The sequence below is a fragment of the Clarias gariepinus genome, chromosome 12 (assembly GCF_024256425.1).
Source record: "Clarias gariepinus isolate MV-2021 ecotype Netherlands chromosome 12, CGAR_prim_01v2, whole genome shotgun sequence".
NCBI classification, from domain to species: Eukaryota; Metazoa; Chordata; class Actinopteri; order Siluriformes; family Clariidae; genus Clarias; species Clarias gariepinus.
The window spans coordinates 23,786,683-23,814,649 of NC_071111.1; the positions used below are offsets into that span (position 1 = coordinate 23,786,683).

General features: G+C 37.5%; 2 protein-coding genes across 2 annotated transcripts; both read left to right on the forward strand.

The window, feature by feature from the left end:
- Positions 1–766: 766 nt before the first annotated feature.
- tmem19 (transmembrane protein 19) lies at positions 767–5,927 on the forward strand. The gene is made up of 7 exons (XM_053508580.1): positions 767–926; positions 2,659–2,812; positions 2,923–3,036; positions 3,914–4,051; positions 4,585–4,839; positions 5,146–5,355; positions 5,459–5,927. Exons 2-7 carry the CDS (start codon positions 2,725–2,727, stop codon positions 5,620–5,622), a joined length of 969 nt encoding a protein of 322 aa, XP_053364555.1. The 5' UTR covers positions 767–926; positions 2,659–2,724; the 3' UTR covers positions 5,623–5,927.
- A 3,770-nt stretch (positions 5,928–9,697) lies between these two features.
- On the forward strand, positions 9,698–22,371 carry rab21 (RAB21, member RAS oncogene family). The gene is made up of 7 exons (XM_053508581.1): positions 9,698–10,113; positions 13,912–13,971; positions 15,436–15,543; positions 17,331–17,394; positions 19,353–19,407; positions 19,540–19,628; positions 21,445–22,371. Exons 1-7 carry the CDS (start codon positions 9,970–9,972, stop codon positions 21,585–21,587), a joined length of 663 nt encoding a protein of 220 aa, XP_053364556.1. The 5' UTR covers positions 9,698–9,969; the 3' UTR covers positions 21,588–22,371.
- The last annotated feature ends 5,596 nt before the right edge of the window (positions 22,372–27,967 follow it).

Consider the following 27,967-nt stretch of genomic DNA (forward strand, 5'->3'; position numbering starts at 1 on the left):
CGCTTTCCTGACCTCAACAGAGAGAACAGTCCACTGCTGGGATGCAATTTGAATTTAAATTTTATATTATTGAAACATTATAGTGATGTTCCAGTCTGCACATTTACTAGTGTTATTTTTACTAGTGTTTCAATTTCATCCCTTATTTGTTTATTAATTCATTTATTCTATTTATTATAATTTCATTAATTCATCAAATATACCGCTTTACCCTGTAGACAGGGTCACAGGGGCCTGGAGACGATCCAAGGAGATTTAGGCCACGAGGCGGGGTACACCCTGGATGTGGTGCCAAACCATCACAGGGCTCACACACACACACACATATATATATATATACACACTACAAGCATTTGGAAGCACCACTTAGCCTAAGCGACATGTCCTTGGACTGTGGATGGAAATCGGAGCACCTGGAGGAAACCCACCAAGCACAGGGACAACAAGCAAACCCCATGCACACATAGACCCTGCGGCGGGAATCGAACCCAGACCCTGGAGGTGACAGTGCTAACCACTGAGCCACCATGCAGTTTTATATTATTATATATTATTATAATATATTATATATTTTTTATTATATTATTATATATTATTATAATATATTAATAAAATATTATATTAATATTTAGAAATTTTGTACCACAGAAAAATTCAGTGTAATTATAAACACCATCCTGAGTCCCAGAGTATGAATTCCAATTCGATGAAGCGTTTTCTTCAGCAGGTGGCAGTAGAGTGTTATAGTAAGTCTAACAGAGCCGTAGAAGAAGAAGAAGAAGAAGCTCCGCACGGTACACGAACCGATGAGCGCTTTGACGCCGCTGGCGGGGTCGCGCGCGTTATTAACTACACAATCAATGAAAGTGTTCTGGTGTTAAGATGAAACAAAGAGCAGAGCAACACCGCGACTTCCTGTGCTGCAGGTACACTTCCGGTGGCGCGTGACACACACTAAAACCTTCGCTTTAGCTTAGCGTCGCGTTTACACTCGGACCAGAGGATGTGACGATACGGTATCGCTACACCGGGATCATGACGTCACGATACACGGCGGGTTTTCCGTTTCCGGTACCGGAAGCGTCATTACGTCAGGTGTAGCGCTGTTCTCTTTAACCCAGGCAAAGCAGAGAGACAGCACAACTGCGACACATTTATTTATTTATTTATTTATTTAGTTGTTTGAACATTTAGTTCACAATTTATTATTTTATTAAGCATTTTAGTTATTTATTTGTGTTTATTGATTGATTGATTACTAATTCAGTAATTTTTCCCCGTCGTCCATAAATGATAAATGTTTTGAGATTACCTCTGTTTACAAGCGCTGCATTTCAGTCGTATGTTCTTCCTATAGACTAATTAAAACGGCGCATGTTCACATCGCACATGATGATTGCCTGGACTGTCCTATATGACACCGAAAATGGCAGCAATGTAGTGGATTGTGCTCCGACAATCATCATGCACAAGTTGCCGAATGGTTTTGACATTTTCGCGGGTTGAGCGAAGGTAGGGAAGGTGTTCCTGATATCTAGGGCTGGTCCGAATAAAATTTTTTTAGCTTTTGAGTATTCGGTAGTGATCAACATCGAATATTCGAAGCTTCACTGGGAGAGGGCTGAATATATCCTTATCTCTAATAAAGGCAGGAATCTCTCTGTGTGTGTCTGTCTGTTGCATTTTTATGTCGAGAACCGTTCATCCAACTGCTGCGGACGCAAGGGAGTGCAAAGTCACATTTTTGTGTAATATGGATACAGGCAAGTTGTCATGAACTAACCTGAGTAGACCAGAAGACGTAGCTTTAGCGGTTAGCCCTTTGTAGCATGGAAGGTAAACCCAAACGCGGAGTAACACGAGTAGGCAGAATAACCACGCGATTCCTGCCTTTATTAGAGATAAGAATATATTCAGCCCCCTCCCAGTGAAGCTTCGAATATTCAATGTTGATCAACATTGTTTTAAGGACTCTCTCGAATGGGGAGCAAGTGCCGGTCCGGGTCCTAGTGCCGGTCGCGGACCGAGTGTGCATGACACAAGTTTGCCACAAGGGCTAGTCATTTAAGCGTGAATGAGAACCGTTTCGCTGGGATCGATGTCACGGGTTAAAAATCCCCCCCCCCCCCTCGACGAATAATTGAATATTCTGATTCAGCCCTACTGATCTTCTATCGTCTTACAGCGATGTTCTTCCACTTTTGAAGCGCTTGTGCCACTCAAAACACCTTGAACGACTCGTTGCCGCATCGCCGTAAAATGTCAGGATCATGTCAAACGTCTGTGTGGCAGATTTGCCCAGCTTCACACAGAATTTCACATTTATCCTTTGTTCTAGCTTGCTGTCTTTGATGAAAGAGCAGATGTGTTAACGCACTTGGTCAGAATAGCACCAGTCGCACAGGTCCCGATGTACACAGGACAGTGTCTTTTGGCACACTAACTTATGAAGGTCGGCGCTTAATGTGACCGTGCGTACAGCCTTGTGCTGCCATCTGTTGACAAAACTAGCCTCCAAACTTTTTGATGCCACTTTGTTTTGAAGTTTTGTGAAATTATAAAAGTGGTATGTGTGTGTGTTTCAGATTTGTATGAAGATTTCCGTCTTTGGTTCTTCATGTAATAAACTGCACATTTCTCTCTCTCGTTGCTTCATAGCTGCACTTCTCAGAGCGACTTGACACGCTTTTTGTGCATGATCGCCTCCTAAAGACGTGTCTCAAGATGATGACCGACATCATTGTGTTGTGTTTCACTTTGGCCGTCTCCTTGTCCTTCTGGATCATATCGCTAGCAATCAGCTCGTACTCCGGTGAGCTCTCACACATTCACACACGGCTTTCAAACCCGATGTTTTTAATCATTCAGCGTTCACCTACTCATTAAGTTCTCCGATTCTGTTGTTTTGTCATTTCGCTACAGGTACGTTGAAGCCTGTGTCTCCGTGGCGATGGCTGTTCTCTGTCCTGGTCCCACTCGTTATCACGTCTCGCGCTTGGAAGAAAAAGAGTCTCGATTTCGGGGGATGTCTGGGAGGTAAAGGACAAAACAGAGTTTTAAATCGTATAAACTGTAGTAATACAGTAGTTTAGTGTGCGGAACAGCAGCTCATCTTTTTTACAGCAACTTGGGAAGCCTTTAGAGCTCATCAAGGCTTGGTTAGCAGTTAGCCTTGTTTAACGGTAATCTTAAATATGAAGCCCGAAGAGAGCTTACAGGACTCCAGAGGAAACAGAGTGTGTGGAAGTGCCTGAGAAAAGCAGATGAAGAGTTTGAGACACAAAGCAAGACATGATCATGGAAGGAAGCTTATCTTTTCTTTTTTTTATTTTTTAAAGAAAGATGAGGGAGTGAGCAAATGAGCAGAAGAAGTAGTCAAAGAACTAGGACAAAAAAAATGGCACCCTAAAGAAAGGGCCCATGTGTATGGTAGCTGGAAGGTTACACTGGAACACACACACACACACGTTTAGTTGATTTCAGCCACAGTATGCTTTGCCCGTTTATGGAACTTTGTGGGCATCGATAAATGCAAATAAAAATTTAGTAAGAATTTTTATAAAAATGTTTTTCTTTATTTAAAAAATACTAAACGAGGTCTGTAAATGATTGAGCTTTATTATGTTGTATTCTCTGCAGTACGTTAATGTGTTAGGGGAGTTTGAGCACCTCAGCCAGAGGAAAGTGTGAGCTGTTGTTCTGCCACATCCTGTTGCTCTGCAAGCAAAACAAAATCATCTTATATGTTTTATATAAAACATATAGCACTATATGAAGACCAGACGGCTCCGGCTTCACCCCGTAAAAAACTGAACAGTTTTCTAAGAAGCAGCAGACAGCAGCTTTGTTGTAATAAGGTGTATATATTTCTCTCTTAATCCTGGTTTAATTTGGTGATGTGTGTGTGTCACAGCGCTGCTGGTCGGTTTTGTTCTCACCTTGGCCAACACCAGTTTCCTGGCAGCTCTGTTTGCGTTCTTCATCACCTCCAGTAAGCTGACACGATGGAAGGGTGCGGTCAAGAAACGCATCGACTCCGAATATAAAGAAGGTGAAGGTTTTGTTTGTTGATTTCAATCAGTGATGTCATGGAAACTTCTTACCTTCTCTACAGGTTATATATAAACGATGCAGCAGATGATGATGATGATGATGATGTGGTCTGTTGGAGATTGTTCCTAAGCGGTTCTCAGGGAAAACTAAAGCCTTTAGCATAAAAATACAAAGGAAAAAAGTATCAGTTAAAATTGGTGGGAATCACCAGGAATCAATCGATATGATATTATCCCGATACCCCGGTTCTTATTCGATTTGTAATGCGATCTTTTAAGTCTCACGATTTTATAAATATCCATATTTTTTTTGACGAATCACTGCACGCTGCTCTTCATTTGTTGAATGTTCACAAATAAACTGATGTAACACGTTCACACCTGCACAGCAGTGACCGGGAAGACAGTAGCCTTGAACGGAAAGCGCTGATAAGGCTAACAGAAGTTATAATATAACCGAACTGTGGATCATTTTTGATGTAGCTTAACCTGTTTATAGACAGTGTTTGATCCGTGTCCTCGTGTTCCGCAGGTGGCCAGAGGAACTGGATCCAGGTTTTCTGTAACGGAGGCGTGCCGACAGAACTGGCTTTGCTTTACATGATCGAAGTCGGCCCGGGCGAGATTCCAATAGATTTTTCCATGCAATACACTGCGTCATGGATGTCCCTGTCGCTCCTGGGAGCTTTGGCCTGCAGTACAGGAGACACATGGGCTTCAGAAGTGGGTCCTGTTCTCAGTAAGAGTCGACCCAGGCTCATTACTACGTGGACTGAAGTCCCAGCAGGTGAGGAAAGAAGACTTGAGATTTCTGGTTCGCAGCTGCACTATATATATATATATATATATATATATATAAAATATGTACTCAGCTATGATTTAGATGCTGGACATTCCTCAGCACGGTGCTGAATAATGCATCTGGAACAGGATGTTCAGTTAGCACATGCTGGGAATATTGGAATAATAATATTAAAGCATCTGCAGAAATCATAAAATGGAAGTAAAACATCTGCTGGATATCATGTAAATGTATAATGTATATATAACATCTGCTTTTCAAAAAAAACATTTTTTATGATCGCTATCCCAGGTACGAACGGAGGAGTCACCGTGGTTGGTCTTGTAGCGAGCTTGCTCGGTGGAGCCACAGTGGGCACGGCTTACTTCATTTCTCAGCTGCTGCTGATTAGCGATCTGCATTTGGCAGCCCCTCAGTGGCCTATTGTTGTGTACGGCGCTGCAGCGGGATTACTTGGCTCGTTGCTCGACTCTTTGCTGGGTGCAGTCATGCAGTATTCAGGTAACATCTAGAAGTCTCACCAGAATTCCACGCAAATATGCCAACTGTACAATCCAGCTGACTTCCTGTTTAATATTGCTATTTGTGCTTTATTTCCATCAAGGCTACGATGAAAGCACTGGAAAAGTCGTCAACTTCCAGGCGCCAAAAGTAAAGTGGATATGTGGAAAACCCATTTTGGATAACAATGGTGTAAACCTTTTCTCCTCAGTCCTCATAGCTCTTATCCTGCCAGGAATTGCCTGGGGAGTCTGGCCCCCGCGCTGATTTGGTCAAACTTGACCCTGTGAGGCTGCTATCGAATTTGAAACAAATATCAGCTAGTATTTTTTTTTTTATTATTATTATTATTTGGGATCACGTGCACTTGACCTGAAGATTCAATCTTTACATTAGAGATCTGTGTTTTGATGTGATTTACTGTGAATTTTCAATGTTGTTACTGTTTTAATAATTCTTATTAAATGTTTTTAAAGAAATTTTCTGTGCACTGTGAATTTTTTAATTTCCAAGGTGATGTATCACTAAATATTGTATCATGATTTTTTTTTTAAAGAAACGGTATGCATTACTATATACAGTATACTGTAGGTCGTAGATTTCCAGCAATAGAGCAGCATAGGTTAAAAAAAGTTATTGTGTTTTGTTTTTTAGATTTAAATATTTTCATTTATATTATTTTTAGTGATTGTACAAAAATTGGCACTACAAAGAGCAGTATTAATAATGCAATTGATGATTATTTTATAATTGTATTTATCACTGATCAGTCTTAGTAATACTTCATACTTACTGTAATACAGTTAGTTATAAAAAATTTTATAAATCATTTAATTCCTCATTTATTTATTTATTTATTTACTTACTTCCTTACATATTTTTTGTAAGTATGAAACCTTAACAGCTGTTACCAGTTAGTTTTGAATCATTTAAAAAAGACAATTACATCAATTATATTTAAAAAATAATATATAATAAATATCCAAAGTCTTATCATTATAGCACTCACTAATCACTAACTATTTTTTAAAATGTAAGAAGAAAATGTAATAAAAATGTATTAAATTATTGAGTATTGGACATTACAAAATCACTGTTATATCATTTTATTGCCCAGCCCTAGTAAATATTGACTTACAGTAACATTTTACATCTTGCCTTTCTTTTGGTTTTATCAACCACATGGATCATGAATCAGCTGAAACCTCAATGACTCATTAATTTTACCTCATCATTTACCACTATTATGACATATTCATGGCCAAAAAAGGGTTGCTGCTTCAGAAGGGTCAAATATTGGGCTGCATCAAGCACTATGGACTATGGAGATTATTGAAACTACTGGAACTGGGTTAAGAGTTGATCGCTAACACTGTAAGGATAGTGCTGAACCTTCAGCTTAGTGGAAGTTAAAAAACAAAACAATGGCGATCACTTAAGTCAGGGGTGGCAAACTATATCCCAAAAGGCACGGTGTGGTCGCAGACTTCTGCTTGGTTGGAATGACCCTTCCAACTTGAATGACACCCTAACAGGAAAAGCTTGGGGAATAAAATGAAGTCAGCTAAAGACTTGAATTTTACATCTATGGAGTTTTTCCTCCCTGATATTCCAGGACTCGAATTGTGAAATCCTGGAAACATGAGGAAACTTTTTTTTTTTCACACATGACACAATATACACATAACATCATCCTAAAAGTTCTTTTTAATTCGTATTTTACCCAAAGAATACCGGTTTATCTTGACCTGTCAGTTCTGTGTGCACTTCTGAGTTCTTATCAATTCCTCATGCAAAGTGTGGAAACCCAGTCAATCACTGATTAACTTGCCCAACCCCAGCAGATTCCCTGCGTATGTATTGTTTATGGATCACCTTTGAAACTAAGTAGACTAATATGCTGTTTAATGCTGCGTGCTTGACCTAAATTCTCAGCTAAAGTTCTTACCACAGCATTATTTTAATCTGTTTATCACGACAGAACTTAAAGATTTAAGAGTTTAATAAGTTTTATTTAAACAGAGGGATTTTAATAAATATGGTTGTATATTGATACATAAATATTAATATTTATTGTAGTTGATTTAAATCTAAGCGGCAAAATGTTTCGCAGTATTTATATGGATTTATTATTATTATTTCTGTTCACGCGTATATTTGTCACATACAGTACCACTGCTTTGTTGAGCGTTTAGAGCAGTTCAGACATACAGTAATCAAATATCTACTGTATTTACTTTATATAAAACATACCAGGCTCCTGTCTAGGTTATGGGATTAAGACATTAGATAATTTCAGAATTTAAGCGTGGCACAGTGGGGTAGTGGTTATAACACCTCCAGGGTCAAGGGTTCGAGATTCACCTCGGCTCTGTGGGCGCGGAGTTAGTACATAGTGGGTTTTCTCTGGGTACTCCGGTTTCCTCCTACAGTTTAAAAACATGCAGAGTAGTCTAATTAGGGTTGCTAAATTGCCCATAGTGTGCGAGTGTGTGTATTTGCTTGTGCCCTGTGATGGTGTACCCCCCGCCATAGTGCCAGGAGTCCTCTGGGATAGACTTCCCATGCCGACCCTTTAGAGAATAAGTGCTATAGCGAGAAAGGGAGAGAGAGACCTTTCACAATATTAAATATACCTACAGTACACTATATGGCCACACACTTGTGGGAAGTTGTTCCCAGATTGTAACCGCAATGTTAGAAGCAAACAACTGTAAAGAATTTTTGCATGTTGTAGCATTAGTTTCCCTTTACTGGAGCTATATTTATGTAGTTTTCCTTCACTGTTTTCACATTAGGCATGATTGATTTGTATCGTGCATGGGAACAGTTGCTCCACCCTCCCTACTTCCCCTGCACAGTATTCACATTATTTTTGCTCTCCGTACTTGGGTGCACATGCATATTTACACTTTCCAGCAGGTGGGTATACCAGCCAAGAGCAAGGAAGTTAACCTGCACACTATGCCAAATAATATAGATATTTAAAAAAAAAATGTCAAGAGTAACACTCATGCAAAATGATTGTGTTCTCACTGATCAAAATCAACCTGACATTGTGGTCAAATGTTCTTAGAAACGATTCTAAGGCCCCAAATTAAAGGCGAATTTAAGTTCTTAAGGCGAAAATTCATATTGCGAAATGTATATTCCCATAGAAAATAATGTAAATGCACATAATTCGTTCCAGCCACCCAAAATATTACCAATATTCCCAATTTCCAACACTATAATCATATTTTTACATATAAAAGCAGTCAACTTTTAGAAAAGACATATAAATGAAATAAATGGGCATTAAACCTCACTAAACCTACCTTAACTCTTGGCACCGCCTGCTTTAAAAACAAAACTGACAGCGGCTCCATTCTCTTCTTGCTACCATTCTTGATAACATTATTAGCAAGAACTCCTGGACGCACGCGTGAATAAGCTGCTGTTCGGTTTGGTTTCTTCACTCTCTTACTTTGATGCATGATGAGGCGAATTTCCAGCAAAATTTCAGTTCTTAAGATGAAAATTCATGAGGCAGGGCCTTTATATACTAATGTACCACTGTTATTGTGTGTACAAGTTATTAGTATGTAAATTTGTTGTTTTGTATTTACTTATATTTATGTATACTTTTAACTTTTAATATATTGTTTATTTCCTTTTTTTTTTTAAATAAAAGGCATTCTTAAATGTTATCCACCTTTTCAAGCAAGTTCATTTAAAGTTAAGAGACCTGTACCATTTTAAAAGTATCGCTTTAGTTTTAAAAGTACAGTATCAGTTTAGGCATCAGTACTGTTTTAAAAGTATCGGTTTGGGAATCAGTCCTGTTTAAAAGTATCAGTTTAGGCACCAGTACCGTTTTAAAAGTATCAGTTTAGGCACCAGTACCGTTTTAAATGTTTCAGTCTAGGCAAAAATACTGTTTTAAATGTATCAATTTAGGCAAAAATACTGTTTTAAATGTATCAGTCTAGGCAAAAATACTGTTTTAAATGTATCAGTTTAGGCAACAATATTGTTTTAAATGTATCAGTCTAGGCAAAAATACTGTTTTAAATGTATCAGTTTAGGCAACAATATTGTTTTAAATGTATCACTCTAGACACCCTAAAAACCCGATGGAGAGGAATGGCACACTCTAGCGCCCCCTAACAGTAGCAGCCAAAAGACGAATAAATACATTTAACTGAATTGAAATGAACGGAATAATTAGAATGTAAAACGCACACGTTTATAACAACTCGCACTTTATTTATGGCGACACAGAGCCGAACGGAGCCCTGAGGTAAGCGCTGACGTCACGTCACAGGGCTCGAGCGGCAGCCGTTTGGTCATATGACTCACGGAGCGTGACGTAGCAGAGGACGCCATTAGACTGGCTCAGCAGCACAGAGGCTCAGACAGGCGGAAATATTATTTACTTCACCTCCCTCTGTCTCATTTCTTTTCTTTTTTAAGAATAAAGTCAGTAGGGGGATTTACGACGCCGCTTTTTTTTATGGAATTGGATATTTTCTGGACGTAGATATCTAATGTAAACAACAGGAGAAGAGGAGACGGTTGAGTTTTCTGTGCTGAAGTTGAAGAAGGATTTCTCTCTCTCTCTTTCTCTCCACCATGGCGGCTGCTGGCGGCAGTAATGTTCACAGAACCTTCTCGTTTAAGGTGGTGTTGTTAGGGGAAGGCTGCGTGGGGAAGACCTCTCTAGTCCTCCGCTATTGTGAAAACAAGTTCAACGACAAACACATCACGACCCTGCAGGTAACTAACACACACACACTGCGTTTCAACCTAGCTAGCATACTTACTACCTTACTGCAGAGTGTGTGAGTGTGTCTCAGCTTCCTGTGTGTTCACACTCACTGCGCATGCTCAGACTGCTGCTGGTGTTTTCACCCTAAGCTAAAATATATGGACAAAAGGTCCATTTGTTAATTATTAGATTCAGGTGTTTCAGTCAATCCCCAGTGAAGGGCAGTCTTAATGCTTCAGCATACTGAGATATCTCGGACAAGGCCCTTTTTTATGACATCATGACTGTGCACTATAAAGACGTAGTTCGATAAAGATGTTGACACAGGCAGCCCTGACCTCGACCCCGTCGAGCAGCTTTGGGATGAACTGGAACGGAGATTGTGAGCCAGGACTTCGTGTCCTGATTTCATAAATGCTCTACAGAATGAATGTACACAAAAACCCCTCCCAAATCTTGTGGACAGCCTTCCAAGAAGAGTAAGTGTAAGCTGTTATAGCTGCAAAAGGGAGACCAACTCTAAATTGTTGTATTTGTACGTATTTGGGTGCGATGTCATATTGAAGTACAAGTAGTCCCCGGCTTACGAACGAGTTCCGTTCCAGGAGCACGTTTGTAAGTCGGATTTGTTCTTAAGTCCGACAAAGTGAGGTTTAAACGCCTTTGACACTAAATCTTTGCCCCTTTGTCTCAGAGCTGTTTCCCAATGTGTTATCTGTTTTATCAAGGATTTTCCAAAATTAGGATTATTCTCCATCAGGACAGCTTTACAGGACAGCAATTTCTATCATCGTACTCCCAGACTGATTCATTGAAACTGTTTCATTGAGCTATGTCCGTGATTTGTTTGCATCTGCGAATATTCGTAGAAATCGCAGTCTGTTCATATCTACAGAAATTTTAAACTCGAATGTCGGGGACTGCCTGTATATGTGTTTGGATACATCATCATTAAAGTATATGTATGTTCATACAACATCATTGCAGGCTTTTGGCCGTATACATTTCTACATATAGTTTAGCTTGTCGTAGAGTGACAGGTAACGCTCTGATAATGATTTGGATATTCCTTCCCAGTTTTCTCATTTACAAGAATTAGCATGCTGTTTACATTATAAAAAGGGAGTTTTTCCTTTAACTGTTTATACCGACTGAGCACAAAGTTCCTGCTTCCCTGTTTATCTTTATGTTACCTACAAACACATTAGAAGAGGGTGGTGTGTCGACTAAAGAACAGAATTTCGAGCAGGTTAATATTTGTGATAAAATCTACACTTGTACCTAGTGTAGGTTTTATGTAAGACTTGCTATGTCTCTGTTAGAATTCAGGGAAGGACTTTATACCTTCGACCTCTAGCTTATTTTAGAGGAGAAGTTGCCTCATACATACACACACATATGCACACACAGGCACAGACACGTGCAAAAGTTTCCTGTAGATATGTTTCAATTTCGATTTTCTTTCCCCAGAAGTTTTCTACAGTAAACACAGAGTCCGTTAGGGTTGCCAACTCCGTAAAACAGAAATATGGGAGTTTCTCACAAGTCTCGATTTGACTTGTATGGTATTTTCCCATTCTATAGTACATCCATGTATACACTGTTTCAACTTAAAATTTGTAAAGAACATGAGTATTATTTATAGTTTTGTAAGTATTATTTATTAGTTTTGTAGTAAAAAATAATCACAGTTATTTCGGTTAATCTACCCCTCGGGCAGGCGCTCTAGTGTGTATGACGTCTTGGGAGAAGTCCCCTTCAGTGTCCCGCAAACGTTATGGCATTAAAGACTTGATCTGAAATAAAATTTGTGTTATGTAAGAAATTGTAAGAAATAATGTTTTGTAAGCTAGCGACACAGCAAGGCAGGTTAGACATATGTTACACTTACCCCTATTTTACCAAATACATCATATATATATAAAAAAAAAAAAGCTTCTTTCTTCTCATTTTCTTTTAATTTTTTCTAAAATGTAATCCTAAAGGCTTTGAACATTATTATTTTTTTTACCAGCATCAGGTATTACACACCCCCAATTAAGACTTAAGACTAAATCATTTCACCTTGAGCGTGGGAACTGATCACACAAATGCTATAAAGATTCTGAATCTTTGCCTTTATTTTTCTCACACACTCAGTGGGTCGTCCAATGAGCAGCGCGTTCTCTTGTTTCGGTAGAGGACATGACAGACAGGCTGTCCACTGACTGACTGTCTCATACGCATCTTCCTGCCTTTGATTCTCAACAAATGGCGCCCCGTATCAGTTCAGTATAGAACAGGTCTTTAGGTTTAAAAATACAGAATGATTCAATATGCAGACCTTATTGCTTATTGGGTGTGTGTGGTTTGGGTTTCCCCCTGGGTAATCTGGATCCCTCCTACAGTTCAAAGACGCACGCTGTAGGCTAACGCGGGCCTCCAGATAGCTATGATTGGGAATGTAAGTGTGTGTAGGTTGCCTCAATGATGTAATTTTTCAGATAACAATGACCACTCAGGTGAATCATAAGTAATTTCTGGGCGACTATTGCATAACTACGTCAACCTGAAAAGATGGGCGTGTTGTCAAGTCAAACCGGGTCTCATGATTAATCTTTTTTTTTTTTGAATGAAGGTGTAAAGGCGATTGACATTTACAGAAGACGTCAAGCACAGTACAATGATGAGACTCTTAGTCATAACAAAACAACTGAATGGCACAAACATGTTAAAGAAGACTGTATGTTCAGTGAATGACGATGCTAGATGAGGTGGCTCACAGCCCACTGCGCTTAACATGTGGAACGATACTTAAAAATCAGAGAATAACTCGTCTTCGAATTGCAGAGCTGACACATATGTCTGTGAGAAGTGTACACACAATCATTCACCAACACAACTTGATCCATTTTAAGCTGTTACCACATGCTGGTGTCATTTAAGGAGTTCTGAGAAAGCTTTCTACCTTGGATACATAGATGAGTAGATGGATAGAGTACTTTATTAATCCCAAAGGGAAACTGTATCGTTGCAGCAGTAACTTGCAGCAGGGGATTAGATAGAGAAGTAATGGCAGTTTTCACTCGCATAATTGTATTGTTATTCTGCTCAACCTAAAGTCCAGGTTTGACTCTCAAACACCCTTATTACCTGTTGAGTAGCTCTACAAATCACTGCTCGTAACCTTTTATCTGATCAACTGGTTCCCCCCGTACTCAACTGGTTCTGAACATTGCATAATAATTATCCTACCCGATGTCGACCAGAAGAACAAATCTTTAGAGGAAGTGGTGTAGGGTGTGTAATAGGGGAGTGTATTTCAGCACCACAGGGCGATTCGGGTGTTTGGACATGGAAAGACGTGAATTGAGTCGGATCAGCAGATAAAACGAGACTAAAAGCCGAAAAAGAATGAAGTAAGGACGAAAACAATCCACGGTTAACTGTTTTGAACAGTTATTTTAAACAGGCGAAGGCTTGCAAAACATAAAAATAACCTAATCTAAATTTAGCGCTTTCAGTATTCAACAGTTATAATTAGGCAATGAGATGATGCACTAAAGCCATGACACGATGTGAGACGTGTCCCGATGCTGGCTTCACAAAAACTAACATTTGAATACATTTATTTATTTATTTAGTAATGATAAATCCCACACCTGAGATTTTATCAATGTAATTTCACTCTTTTCTAATGTGACATGAGAACATTTATCTGACTGGTTCTTCAGCTTTCTCTATTTCACTACACCTGAGCTCTAAGGCCTGTTAGTACTGCAATTAGTACAATACTGAGAAATGTGATCTGTCTTCTTTTTTTTTAGGCATCATTCCTTACAAAAAAGCTCAACATCACAGGCAAGAGAGTCAATCTGGCTATATGGGTAAGTGTCTCTTTAAATAGTGTGTGTGTGAGTGACATGAGGGAATTAAAGGCACCTGAATTCCTTCCATGCGACAGGTTTCGGGTTCATCGGGTCAAATGTTTTCCTATTGCACTTGTTCTGTCCAAATTGTTTTCTGTCCTAATTCAAAGTTAAATAGAGATGAGATCAGATTTGAGTTCGGTCCACTATTTTATCTTAATTTGTCTGAATTTGGCCTGTATGTATTCATTCATTTTACACAACAAATGGTTCAGTTCATTGAAGCTGATTATATATTATAAAATGTATGACTTATATAAAAGATATGCCATCTCATACTTATTTATATTAAAATAAATTGAATGATGTAGTTAAAAATGAAATAAATGGTAGCAAATGTTGTACTGTGACAGGCTGCAAAAAGTTGCCTCAAGATACAATTTAAAAACTGATTGGTATTTGTTAATATTTTTCCACAACGCAGTAAATGCTTCATTCTCGAAAGAATAAATGAGGAGCGTAAAAATACCACCGCGATAGAAGTCAGCTCAAGATTTTATTCCTAAATCTGAGTTATTGATGTTTATCCCCATTTATACAGTGACAAAACAGCATCAAATATAAACAAAGTAAAACTTCCTACTTTTAAATGAGTTATACTGTGTATACATGTATTAAGTTTAGTTTAATCAACTTAGAAATATTGGTTTGTTGAATCTGAAACACAGACTGTGACATGCGAACATTTATCCTACTGGTTAAGGTCTGTGGAAAGTTTTTATAGGATAAAATGAGCATAAAGCTTGTACTGTGATTGGTGCATCTGGGTAGAAAGAGAGGGGAAGAACGTGATGCACACATCATCAATATCAAGTCAATATCTGGTAGAAAACTGAAGCGTACAAAGCTTAAATAAAGGAGAATCAAAGCTTCTCGACCATCTAGAACGAATAAACAAATCCCTAGTTCATATGAGCAAAAACAGTGGAAGACATTTGACTCTGTTGAGGAAACAGTTATGTTAAAATGTGTCACTACACTTTAAAATCTACAGCGCTTAAAATGGTAAGCCTTATTCAGAGGTTTTGAAGTCACATGAACATACATTCTGCGGCTTTAAGGTTTTAAAGTCAGTTTTATATTCAGATTTAAATTCTGAGAACACAACATTACCGGCTCAACGGCTGAAATGGAGCGACTGTAAAAATCTGTACTTTACCAGAGTTTCCAGGTGAAGTGTTTGTAAATTTAAACTGAAGAAAAATTTGTGTTTCTTGGTTTTATAAAATGGAAATTTAAAAATCAAGCCATGTCATCTTAATCTGATATGATCTAGACTTTCATGAAAAAGCTTTATTTATTAGAAATATGTACATTAAGATGTTTGTAATCAAGAGAGTTAAAAAAAAAAAAAGTTCCATCATTTGTTGGTGGTTATGTGACACTTTGACTTCTCACTGAGAACGTGTACAACACTTACAGGACACAGCTGGGCAGGAACGTTTCCACGCACTCGGGCCGATTTACTACAGAGACTCCAACGGAGCCATTTTAGTCTATGACATCACTGATGAAGATTCCTTCCAGAAGGTGAGGTTCTGTTTCTGTAAGATCAAAGAGACACATATTTGGTCCTCTGTTGCCGTGACGTTTCAGAGAGTGTGTCACTCCTCTTGTGTTAAATTCCACTTCCCAGCTCTGAAACTGTTACTACAGTAGAGTTAGCACTGACACCAGCAGACATGGCAAAGGACATTTTTTATGAATGCAAGTTTTGTCTTCAAATGTAAAGGCTTGTCAGATGTAAATTAAGAAGAGATGCCAGTCTCACACAAAGACCTTTAACAGGAATGTACAAATTATTGAGGTAAATAAGTGAAGGTTAATGCTGTTATAATGTTTGAATTCAGTTTTATAGAAAATTTGCAATTTTTCCCAGTATATAGATTGTTCTTGCTTATTGCAAGGCAATCTATATACTGGGATTAGACTTGTAACTTGTAATTAGATTTGTGACTAAAAAAGACTAAAGAAAAAGTATAAGAATAAAAAATAAATGTATTCAAAGTAAATAAAAATAATTGCAAACCAAAAAACATTGAAAGCAAAAAAAACCCTTAACTCACGCCTCAGTTTTTTTTAAAGTCACTTCTCAGTTTTATTTAACTCTCGCGCCTGTTTTATTTAACTCTCGCACCTGTTTTATTTAACTCTCGCGCCTCAGTTTTCTGATTTAACTCTCGCGCCTCAGTTTTCTGATTTAACTTTCGCGCCTCAGTTTCCTTTTTTTACTCGTTGCTCAGTTTTTTTTTTTACTCTCACTCCTCAAATTTTTTTTTAACTCTCACTCAGTTTTTTTTTTTCTCTTGCTCTACAGTTTTTTCACTTTCGTTCCCCAGTTTTTCACTCTCACTCCTGTGACATTCATAATATTATAATGTTTAAATTTCACAACCGGTTGTTTTTATATTCAAATTATCTACAGACTCTACACACATGAATGATTTACATATAAAACAAAAAGGTTTAATCTGCGGTGATTTAGAATCTTGATAGTAAGGCTATAATCGCTGCCAGGTGTTTATCAGAGAGGGTGTATTAGTGTTAGACTTTCATGAACTGAATCTTTTCTGCGGTAGAAACTTGTTCACTGTGATAAGGAACTGTAAATTCTCATGTATATTCTTTATTTTTCTCGATTAATACTTGTACAGATGTCTTTATATAACAGTATATATTTTAATCTACAGGAAGAGAGAATTTTTTTCCATAAACGTGAACCAAAAGCAGGACACTGCCTCAATGACTTTTCCAATGAGATGAGTTAAAGCTATATATATATATTGTTTAAAGTAAGAAAATTGCGCAATGAAGCGTTCATCATCGCTACTGTTGGACTACTAACAAGCTAATCCATTTTAATTACTTTTTGCTTCACAAACAATTATTTGTTTTGTAGATTCATTCATTTAGCTGAGACCTGACTAATCAAGTCAGTGTCAGATTTTGTCCAACGAAGCAGGAGACTAAAAATATGATCATATTTGTAGCGTTATAGCTAGAAAACTTTAAACACTTCACTTCTTTCCCAATTTCCCCACACATGAATGATCGCTCACATGAACACACACCCACATGTTTATCATAAGAGTAATATGAAGTGACTGTTTCTTTTTTTCTTTTTAAACTCTTTTCTGTATTAGACACTGTGATGTCTGTTACATCTAGTGGAAAAATAAAGACGCTATGAACTTTTAAATTGAGCTGCTTTCATGTCGACACCATAATAGGAAGGGGGAAAAAAAGCAGACAAGGGATTTCCAGTCAGTATGTCATTACTGATACGAGTGTTTGTTTTTCCTTTTTATATTTTTCAGGTTAAAAACTGGGTGAAAGAATTACGGAAAATGTTGGGAAATGAAATCTGTTTATGTATAGTAGGTGAGTGATGGATCCTTCTCAGTATGAACTCTTTCTATGTTTTTATTAAAGTAAGAATCTGAAGGACGGCATGGAGAGCTTGTGCATGGTGTAACGAGGAAGCTGCCACATGACCTCACCCCACTCTGTCTCATGTGATTGAGAAAAACCCCTGTAGCCCTTTCTCACAATTCATCTTCTTAGCTTCTCATCATCGTATCTTCTCATCTACTCCAGCACAAACATTGGCACAGAAATCCAATGCTGGAATTCCCCCGGGAGCCAGCGCTGTGTGTTTAAGTTTATGATGTCTGCTGATCTCTGATGCACAGATTGGATGATTTATTCTGGGTGATTTACAAATTATTGGCCTCTGCAAACTTGGTCTGGTTTAACATTTTTCGGCTTGATATGGTTATGAACAAACATACCATGTTTTTTTTTTTTTTTATTATTATTGGTGTTTTTTGCAAGTGAGAGAACAAGAAGTAAAGTTGGGTTGGTTAAAATCAGTTTAGCACTAAGAGTGAAAAACGAATTACCATTTCAGGGACGCTTGCTTCGGAATTTATACCTGCTTTTCATCTTTTCCTTCAACATCTCTTTTCACACTTTATATTTTCTCTTGATTATTTCTGTACAAGACAGCTGCTTTACATATCCTCTGGTTATGTGAGGTGTCGCTTTCACATTAATTCCCTGGGATTGTTTATATATGACATATTGTATAAAATGACAGCACCTATTTGAAATTGGCTAAAAATTGGCTTTCTCAGTAAATCAGAATATCATCGTAAAGTTTCAGTAAGAAAATCTAAAAGGTATTTAAAAAGGAAGATGCGAGACACCAGACCCAACAACACGAAAGAGCGGAAGGCCGCTTTTAATAACACCTCAGCAGTGACACAGACTGATTGCCTCCACACATCATGTCGTTCCTGAGCTGCCACTAATCCAGACTCCCTCTGCCCTCCGGACCTGTCTGACCCATCCTGGTGCCCCGCTTCTGGTTGGAGATCTCGTCACATGGATGTGTGTCTTTTTGGGATGCGCCTGGTATCTGAGGACGGGGACGGTTCCACTCCACCATGAATACGGTTCTGGCCTTGACTCATGTCGACAGCTGACTTGACTTGGCTGCAGTTGCTCGATAGTTCAGGACTGGTATTTCCTACAAGTCTACCTGAGTCTCCAACAACTAACTGGACTCCATAATAACATCAATTAACATCAACGTTATACTGAACTGGCTGCCACGTAACATAGAGTAAGAATGCAGATCAATTCCTGCTTTCTGTTTTACCCGAATGAGGATGGATTCCCTGTTGGGTCTGGTTCCTCTCAAGGTTTCTTTCTATTGCCATCTCAGGGAGGTTTTCCTTGCCACTGTCGCCCTCAGCTTCTACTATTTTTATTGATGCACACTTACATTCCATACAAACTTAAATTTTTTTTTTTGTATGTGTAAAGCTGCTTTGCGACAATGACAATTGTTAAAAGCGCTATACAAATAAAATTGAATTGAATTACTGCATTAACTCATGCGGAGGATGCCCCGACCAAGAGAGCTGTACATTTCCAATGTCTCTGTCCAAATCTTTATCGGTCTTGAGTAATATTAAAATTTTCTCAAAATCCTGAATTTTGGATTTTTATTAGCTGTAAGCCATAATCATCAAAATTAAAAGAAATGAACTTAAAGTATATTAGTCTGAGTGTAATGAATCTATATAATATGAGTTTCACTTTTTGAATTGAATTACTGAAATGAATCAACTATTTGATGATCTTCTAATTTATTAAGATACACCTGTATATGAACCGTGTTCACTGATGGAAGTATATCTTATAGTCATTTTCCCTTGACTACATGCAGTACAGTTTTGTGCTATAGTGTGTGTGTCTTCTGAGAGAGTTTAACATTGCTGTTCGTGTGGCCATGACACTTCTGATGATGATGATCTTGTTTCTCCTCCTAGGTAATAAAATTGATCTGGAAAAAGAAAGACATGTTTCAGTGGAAGAGGCTGAGTCGTACGTATATCATTTGTCATGTATTAAAATAGTTTTTAAAAAAAGCATGACAAATATTAATAAATCAAAACTAAAGGAGGATTTTAATTTGAGTGATTTTTAAAAGCGCTTTAAAAAAAATTTTTCCCACAGGTACGCAGAGTCAGTCGGAGCGAAACACTATCACACGTCAGCTAAATTAAACAAAGGAATCGAAGAAATGTTCCTCGACTTGTGTAAAAGTAAGTGCTGTTTATTTCCTGATGAGATGCATCATTTCAGTCGGTATAAAATATATTAGTGTCCCGAGCAAGACTTTCAATCAGTCGCGTTATGAGGTAGGCAGTTTGTCTGGTTAATGATACGTCTCAGCCTTCTGATCGACTGACGGCTGCAGTCTGCCTCGTGTCCGTTTGCATCTAAAACTGTTCTCTTTTACTTCATTTGCATCATCTTTCCAGGACCTCACCCCCAACGTTTGGGACTTTACTGGGCGAATTTTTTTTATCATTCCAGCCATGTGAGCTTTACCTGTTATGTTTTTTTTTTTTTTTTTAAATAGTCAACGCACACGATTATGACAAATTAATATACCTTCTTCACATCTTCTGAAGAGAGAGAGCGAGAGTACACCCTCTGACAAATCCCGCATCTTGCTTTACGATTGGTTACAAGAATCCAGTCTCTTCTGTGATTGGTTGGATATGAGTCAATCCTTGGGACTGGAACTGTAGCACAGTTTAGCTAGTGCCACCCTAAATCAGTCTCGGTCTAAAACACTTCTTTACTTTTACGTATTAAAATTATTTTTATAATAATCTTTTTATTTATATTATGTTAATGTATCCTGTCTCTACGTCGTAATATTGGGCGTGTCTATGTCAATAAAATTAATCAAGGTAGTAAGGTTGGTACAGCAACATTTTTTCCGGATTTTGTTCCAATTCTAAACAGATTTAGCAAATAATTTGCTCCTACCACACTGTGTATGCTGTGAATAGTTTGGAGCACCATCTGGAGGATTGTAGAGGAACTGCAACCGTCTACCACCTCAAATGCATTTAGGCTTTTGGCATACATATATGTATTATGTAAATAATGCAAACATGCACTACTGCTCAGAAGTGTAGGATCACTTTCTAACTCCATGGTCGTTTTTGATTTTTATTCCTTTCTACCCTGTAAAATAATACTGAAGGCGTCCAAGATCACAATAATTTCCTTTGAACAGTTGATATTGAGATGTATCTGCTGCTGTGTAAAGCTTCATTACTAAATTAACTTAAAATTACACCTGACTGTTATAGTTGTTACATAATTACTTAATTCCATATGTGTTATTTCATAGTTTTGAAATCCCCAGTCAGGTTGTAGAAAATAAATCACTAAACAAAAACAAACAAATTTGCAAGTGATTCCAAACTTTTGAGCGGTAGTGTATATAAATATAATTTTTGTTTGTTTGTTGTTTTTTAAAAAAAAAAAAATTATAATACTTTGTAGTCAGTGTGGCAAAACATGAATTGCCACACGAAAGAACTGCAATACATAACTAAATCGATTTATCCCCATGTCAGGGGCTGCGATGTTAAGTGTACGCGTTAAACTGACAAAACAACTACAAGACAACTCACAAATTAATTTGTAATTTTTCATGTCATTAATTAAAAACATATCTATGCTTTTTTTCGTGATGCAGTTTTTATTTGGGTCAAACTTTTACAAGATTTAGTACAAGATTTAAATAAAATTCAAATTTTGTTTGTTTATTTGTCACATACACAGTCATACACAGTACGAATGCAGTGAAATGCTTATACGACTGCCCGTGACCTTAAAAATAAAAGCTTATAAATAAGACATAAATATGAATAAATAAAAACTACAATAGAAAATAAATTTAACCAGGATAAAAATATAATAAAAATTAAATAAATAAATAATAAATTGAATTAAACGAAGTCCGTTTTGTGCGTGTACTGAATAAAATGAATCGGATTAAAACTTTGATCGGATAAAAGCTTTCACTCTCATACTTTATGCTTTCACAACGTGCAGGAATGATGGAGACGGCGCAGGCGGAGGAGAGGTCCAAGGGAAACGGGACGAGCCACACGAGCACGGGGCGGAGAGGCGTTCAGATCATCGACGACGAACCACAAGCCGCTGCTGCAGCCGGAGGGTGCTGTTCATCAGGCTAGGACACTGCGCTCACCCCCCCCCCTCCTCTCTCTCTCTCTTTCTCTCTCTCTTTCTTCAAAAGTACTGGTACTCTTCCTCCATCTCTCGCGCACTCTGCTCTGTAACACTGATGGCTTCAGCAGTGATTAGTTTTCCTGTTGACTGCAAAGTTGGAATACAGCATCTAATGGATCTTATCAGTTACTTGTTAACTGAGATCTCTTTCTCTGTGTGTCTCTCTCTCTCTCCCCCACGTACACATAAGCTCTTTCTAAATATTTGAGCACGCACTAAGATCTGATTTTCTAAGCTTTTTTTTGTTGTTGTTGATGTTCCTGTTGTTGTTGTTGTTGTACATGTTGGGTTGATTTTCCATTTTTCTTTTACTCAAAACGCTTAAAGAAAGTAAAGTCCCCGTTATTTAATAACTTAAACCTGCACACTGAACCCCGACGTCCGCTGTACCCATCATTAGTACTTGCTGAGCTTTCTGTCTTTCTGTCTTCATCGTCACCCTTTCGAATTCATCATTACCTAATCAAAAGTTTTATTAAACTTGCTCTCTTGTTGGTTTCGGACTTGTATGTACCAGATCAAGCAAAACTACACACGTTATTACAGTATGTTATTATTTTATCCGCTTTTACACCTTGTTTTGGGGGAAACTCGTCCAGCTAGCCACTTGGAAAAGTGTTCAGGACTGTGTTAATGATGAGAGTGGATGAAGAAGTTAAAAAAGCGGCACAGGAAAGGAGAAATAACCGACGCAGTGTAAGTATTCAAGGCCTTATTAGGGAGCACAGGGCTGTTTTTGTCCACACTACTATGTTTCAGAGTTATGCGTAGCTCATGTCTAATGTTTCTTTACGTTCTGGATTGTTTTCTATGAAAGCATGCAGATTTATCACATCTGACCTTTCATTATTAATAACCCCTCTTTACCTTTTATTTAATTGCCAAGACTAAATTCCTTAATCTGATTATACGCCAAGAATTAAAAATATTCAAATTTTGTATTATATTATACAATACAAGGGTGTTCAAGTCAAACCGGTACTTTTGCTTGCACTGTATAACAGAACGCAGTTCTGACAGTAAAAACTCCCTTTATTTCTCTATTTAATCTTCTGCTAAACTAACACACTTATCCCAGAGTTTCACTGGTGCTTGGATACCAAGGTAGAACGTTTTCTCAACACATCAGATTGCCTGCTTCATGTCTGAAAGGCCGGCCTCTCAGGAACTCCTTTAATGGCCCCAACATGTGGGAATGGCTTGGAGCGAGGTCAGGACTCGGAGGTTTACTCCCAGCCAAGTTCCTGTAACATGCAAGTGGTGCTGGTGAATGATTGTGTGTACAGTTTCCACAGACAGAAGCGTCTCTTCCACAAGTTTTTCATAGATTTTTCATGGATTCAGGTTTTTCCACTCGCTGAATGTTCACGGAAACGACTGCAGTGGGCTTCGAACCACCTTGCCCGGGATCATCATCTAAGAAAGTACAGCCTTCTTTAAAACATTTGCACCATTAAAATATTGTCTCATAATCATACTGTGCTTGTTTTACACCTTCATTCACCATTTGTGAAATGTCATCTCAAGTCCCGGTTTGACTTGAACGACCCAACATTGTTTCTTGCTCGAGTGCCATGTGAAGACGGTTATCTAGATTGTACCGAAAGTGTTTTAGATTGCTTAGTTCCTGCTGTATGTCATATATATATAAATATACTGAAATGTGAGTATTTCTTTCAGATTCATTTGATTTATTTGAAAGGAGATTGGAAAGTTGCTTTGCTTTTGGAAAGGTTCAAATACAGAATGTGTAACTTGGAATGAGAGAAATTATTATTATTATTTTTTGGTTGTTTGTGTGTGGATTTTTTTTTTTTTTAAATACAGCATTTGGCTAATTTTTTGATTAGGGGTTTGAATATTTTTCCAAGTGGCTGTCAGTGTCGTGTATATTAGTTAAATGATTGTAAAGTGAAGAATACCAATTATGGGTGAAAGCACATTATTGGAAGTTTATTTTTATTTTTATTTAACTGCTTCTGTCATGTGTTTTGTAATAGAACAATTATAAAAAAAAATAATCAGTTCTTAGGTGTCAAACGCATGGTCATTATTTAAAATTTTTATATTTATAACCTATTGCTCTGTCACTTTATTAGGAACACCCCTTGACTGAGTTCCGTTTTAAGAACATGATATTTATTTAATTTGAGATTCAAACCCATGCTGACTTTCCTTCATGATGCAGTTCGGCAAGATGTTCAAGCTGCACATCCCTGCTATGGGTCTCCTGTTCATCTACAGTCCAAGTGAAGAGAATTCGGTGTTACATTTTTGGATTCACACTGACATGGTGCAGTAGTCATTATAAAATGGGTAAATTAAAGCCATAAATGGATGTACGAGGTCAGGAACAATGCTGTGAAGCTCTGTCCTTAAAAACATCAGATTTCCCCACAGCATTACACCACCACCACGATCAGCTGGAAAGGTTGACACGAGGCGGGTTGGGATTCCTGGATTTGTGTTGTGTCATTAGAAACTGATTCTTCAGCAGTTCTACAACCAAATTAAAAAAAAATTATTTTAAAAATCATATATAGATGATGTGTACAGGTCTTCATAATAATATAAAGGTACCGGTAAGCCTATTATAGATGATTTTTTTTTTTTTTTTTTTTTAAGAGGGGCATTTGGCTTATGACTTAAATACATCACAAATGCTCTTTACCATAAACTAGGATTAAGATTAAGCAGTTTATAGCAGGTCTCTCTAAGTGCTCTCCTAAATGTAATGTCTTTTTTTTTTTTTTTTTTTTTTAGCTTATCGATTTTTATCCTCTAGCTGTTGCCCGTGTTGACCAGACAAATGATTTCTGCGTATAAGATTCAAGATTTCAGACGTCAGAACTGAACAAATACATCAGCTGTGTTCATCACTTTGTACAGAAAGTTAGGAAAATTAACTGAAAGTCTATATTCAGGCATATGTACAGTATATAAATATCAGTGCTAATTACCAGTTCCTAATCATTTTATATATATAAATTTATTGCCATCCCATCAGTCTGTTAAAGCTTTCTGAGAGTCAAGACACACATTACAGCAATGCTTGATGCAGAAAAGCATTTGATCAAAGAGCCTGGATTTTCTCAATGGCATGTTATTATTGTTTTCTTTAAAATAGAGGTTCTGGGAATGCTTGGAGTCATGGATCACTTGGCAAAAGTTTCCGTGATTAATATTAGCATAATCTCACAAATATGGGGACCATCCAGGGTGCTTCATCTCACTGTCTCTGTTCGCTTTATATGAGTGAACTGGAAAACAGTTAGTTAACATAAGGGTTTACAGGGCTAACTGGATTGTCATGTTCCATACATCTAAAATCATATCACAGTTCTTGAAGGCGTGTGTCACATTATATAAACATAAACAGTCATGCGTAAAAGTTAGTGTGCTTGTGGGTTTTGTGGGTTTTCTCAAGGTTTCTTCCACAGTCCAAAAACATGCAGGTTAGGTTCATTGGCATTCACAAATTGCCCGTAGTGTGTGAATGCCCTGCAGTGGACTGTCTAGGGTGTATCCTGCCTTGTGCCCTGAGTCCCTGTGATGACCCTGTACATGATAAAAGCTATAGAGAATGAACAAGTGACAAATTTTCTCTTTTGCACATCCATGGATGGACTAGACATCAATGAAAAGCTTTGACTTGTTAAGACCAGCAAATAAAAGCCTGCCATTCTTACAGCTTGGTAAAACGTTCACACTGACACAACACACACATACATCGGACACAATTTATTATGCAGCTTAAGGTTATAACTCGAATAGGAATCGCCCAAGAAGATGCCATGCTCAACTCTGGAACTCAGGTTGGTCTCCTCAATGCTAAGTTTAGCCACTGATGTCAAATCAGCATGTCTGCTCTTAGCATGAACGGTTAACACATCTGCATGTCTTATCTTTACATGAGCAGTTAACACAGACAAACTAACTTGTTGCTAACAACCAGTGGACATCGAACAGGACACAATTCTGAGCTCTGACTTCCTGATTTTGAGAAGTCTCCAATAAGAAAATAAATATATTACTTCATACTCATCACCTTTGGTTGTTGTGCTTTTCTTTCATTAGCTACATTTTTTCATCAAACAAATGGAAAAATTTCCAGTTAGAGATTCCAGCTTAGCTTTTAACATCTGATCAGATGCATGAGAAAGATTAAAACTTTGTAAAGATTTTAACAGACTAATATTTGTTTTTTTTCACTTATATTAAACTAATGATACATTTAGCACATTTTTTTTCATGTTGTGATTCAGAATAGAATGTGCAGGGTGTGCATTTATGTGATTTTAATTAAGTTATTATATGGAGCTTTACTCACTTTTTTCAACACACTGCTATTATTTTGAACACCACTGTATGTTAACATGCTCTATGCAGTTAAACCCTCTGAGGTCTGAGGCCTTTCTCAAGACCTGCCCTGATTCAGTGCTCCTCTTAAATTTGTGTAAATTTCAAATATTTACCAGTGTAGTAGTTAATGCATTTCCTTTATTTACACAGAGCACAAACTGGGCTTTTATAATGCGACTGATGTAAATATGTTAGATTCATGTCCAACTTTTAAACTTATGTAAAGTACACATACAAAAAAATAAAATTTTAAACTCTAGCAGAAAAAATGTGAGAATGGAGAATAAACAAACCTGGCAGATTGTTTTGAGCACAGAACTAAGTTCAAGTCTTGGGTGTGTGCCCACAGCAAAATAACTAAATTATAACACTCTGAAAGACCTTTATTTGGTGTAGAGTGACTGATGTGCCTAACTTATTTCAGCAGAGCCTCTGTGTCATTAAATAATCCACGACAGTTCATTAATACTGTATGTAAGCGCTATTGACAACTGCCTCAGGTGACAGGTTTCAAACAGGACTCACTGAGGCCAGGGAGAGAAATTAAAAATACATTTTTTGAAATGCAATTCTTATGCTCACTAAAAACAAACAAACATACAAAGCAAAAATATATTATGACTAAAATAAAGCTGCGTACATATCCAAAGACGTTATTTATTTAGTGAGTATAGATTTTTGCTGCATTTCTGGAGTACTCTTATTGATTTTTATTGGTAATTCTGCTCATATCGGTGTGCACTTTCATCTGCATTTGATCAAAACACTAACTTTTGCAAAGTAAAAGCATGCACTGCAGGTTCAGAATATGACTTTTTTTGATAAGCCCAAAGCAGTTTTGTCCAATTTGAGGCATTTAATCTGCTGTAAATAGATAATAGAAAAAAGTTTGAGATTAGGTTAGGCTTCCCATTCCTTTCTGATAAATACCACCTTCTACATTGTGATTGGTTACAAGAGTTTAGTTTCATTTATGATTGGTTAGATGCTTTACTGCATATAATATGATGAACCGATCAATGATCCATCCTCAGCCAGAGTCACAGTGAATGAAAGTCTGAAGTAAAGACTGGAGAGAAATAGAGTCGTCTACTAAACTGATTGTGCCATGTGGTATAACTACTAACCAGGAACAATATCTTAATATTAACCTCGTCCCCAAAACTTTTTACTCTACTTTGATTGAATTGACTTTGAAGTAAAATTACTTATAAGGCGCTTCAGCTGTAACACATTATTTATAGCATAACACATCACAGGGTTTATGAGTTCCGAGAAATGCACACAGTGTAAACAACTACATGATACTACTAACAGCTACGTTCATAGAGAGCATCACTTCTGGGTAAGTAATCACCTTAGGGCTGTAGCATTCCATTATTCGCGTCTGCATCCTCTGGGATTCATCAGAACATTGGCCTCACCTCAAGTAGAAAACTAGACTTCACCAGAAGTCAACTGACCTGAATCACAGCTCTTAACAATAAATCTAATTATGAATTGATTTTTAAATGTGTGAAGTGACAGGTGTTTTCCCTTTTTCCACAATACGGAAATTCATGGAAAGAGAAAATCTCCCTGGAGAGCAGCTTCACACAACAATCCAAGGTATGTAGAAATGCTATGAAGGTCTGCTATTCTCCCTGAGATTTGATTCTTCATCTATTTTATCAGCTGCACAAACCTGATAGGGAGGATGACCACCAGACCATCTGGCATCTTTAAAAAAAGCTTACGTTAATCGACAGGTACGTTCACATTACCAGCCTGAAGTGACTTAATTTTAAATTTTAACCCTAATGAAACAAAGACCTGATTTCTTTTTAGATCTGTGTGAATGCACAAATCTGATGTTCTTTAGATTGGATCTGAGTAACCTACATATACAGACTTAAATTGAATATACTTCTAATACAGTGGTGTGAAAAACTATTTGCCCCTTCCTGATTTCTTATTCTTTTGC

Excerpts from the sequence above, each read along its gene's own strand:
- tmem19 (XM_053508580.1), top strand. The coding sequence starts at position 2,725 with ATGATGACCGACATCATTGTGTTGTGTTTCACTTTGGCCGTCTCCTTG. Across the intron at positions 3,037-3,913 it reads TTTCGGGGGATGTCTGGGAG|CGCTGCTGGTCGGTTTTGTT; the intron begins GTAAAGGACAAA and ends TGTGTGTCACAG. Across the intron at positions 5,356-5,458 it reads TGCAGTCATGCAGTATTCAG|GCTACGATGAAAGCACTGGA; the intron begins GTAACATCTAGA and ends ATTTCCATCAAG.
- rab21 (XM_053508581.1), top strand. The coding sequence starts at position 9,970 with ATGGCGGCTGCTGGCGGCAGTAATGTTCACAGAACCTTCTCGTTTAAG. Across the intron at positions 13,972-15,435 it reads GAGTCAATCTGGCTATATGG|GACACAGCTGGGCAGGAACG; the intron begins GTAAGTGTCTCT and ends CAACACTTACAG. Across the intron at positions 17,395-19,352 it reads AATCTGTTTATGTATAGTAG|GTAATAAAATTGATCTGGAA; the intron begins GTGAGTGATGGA and ends TTCTCCTCCTAG.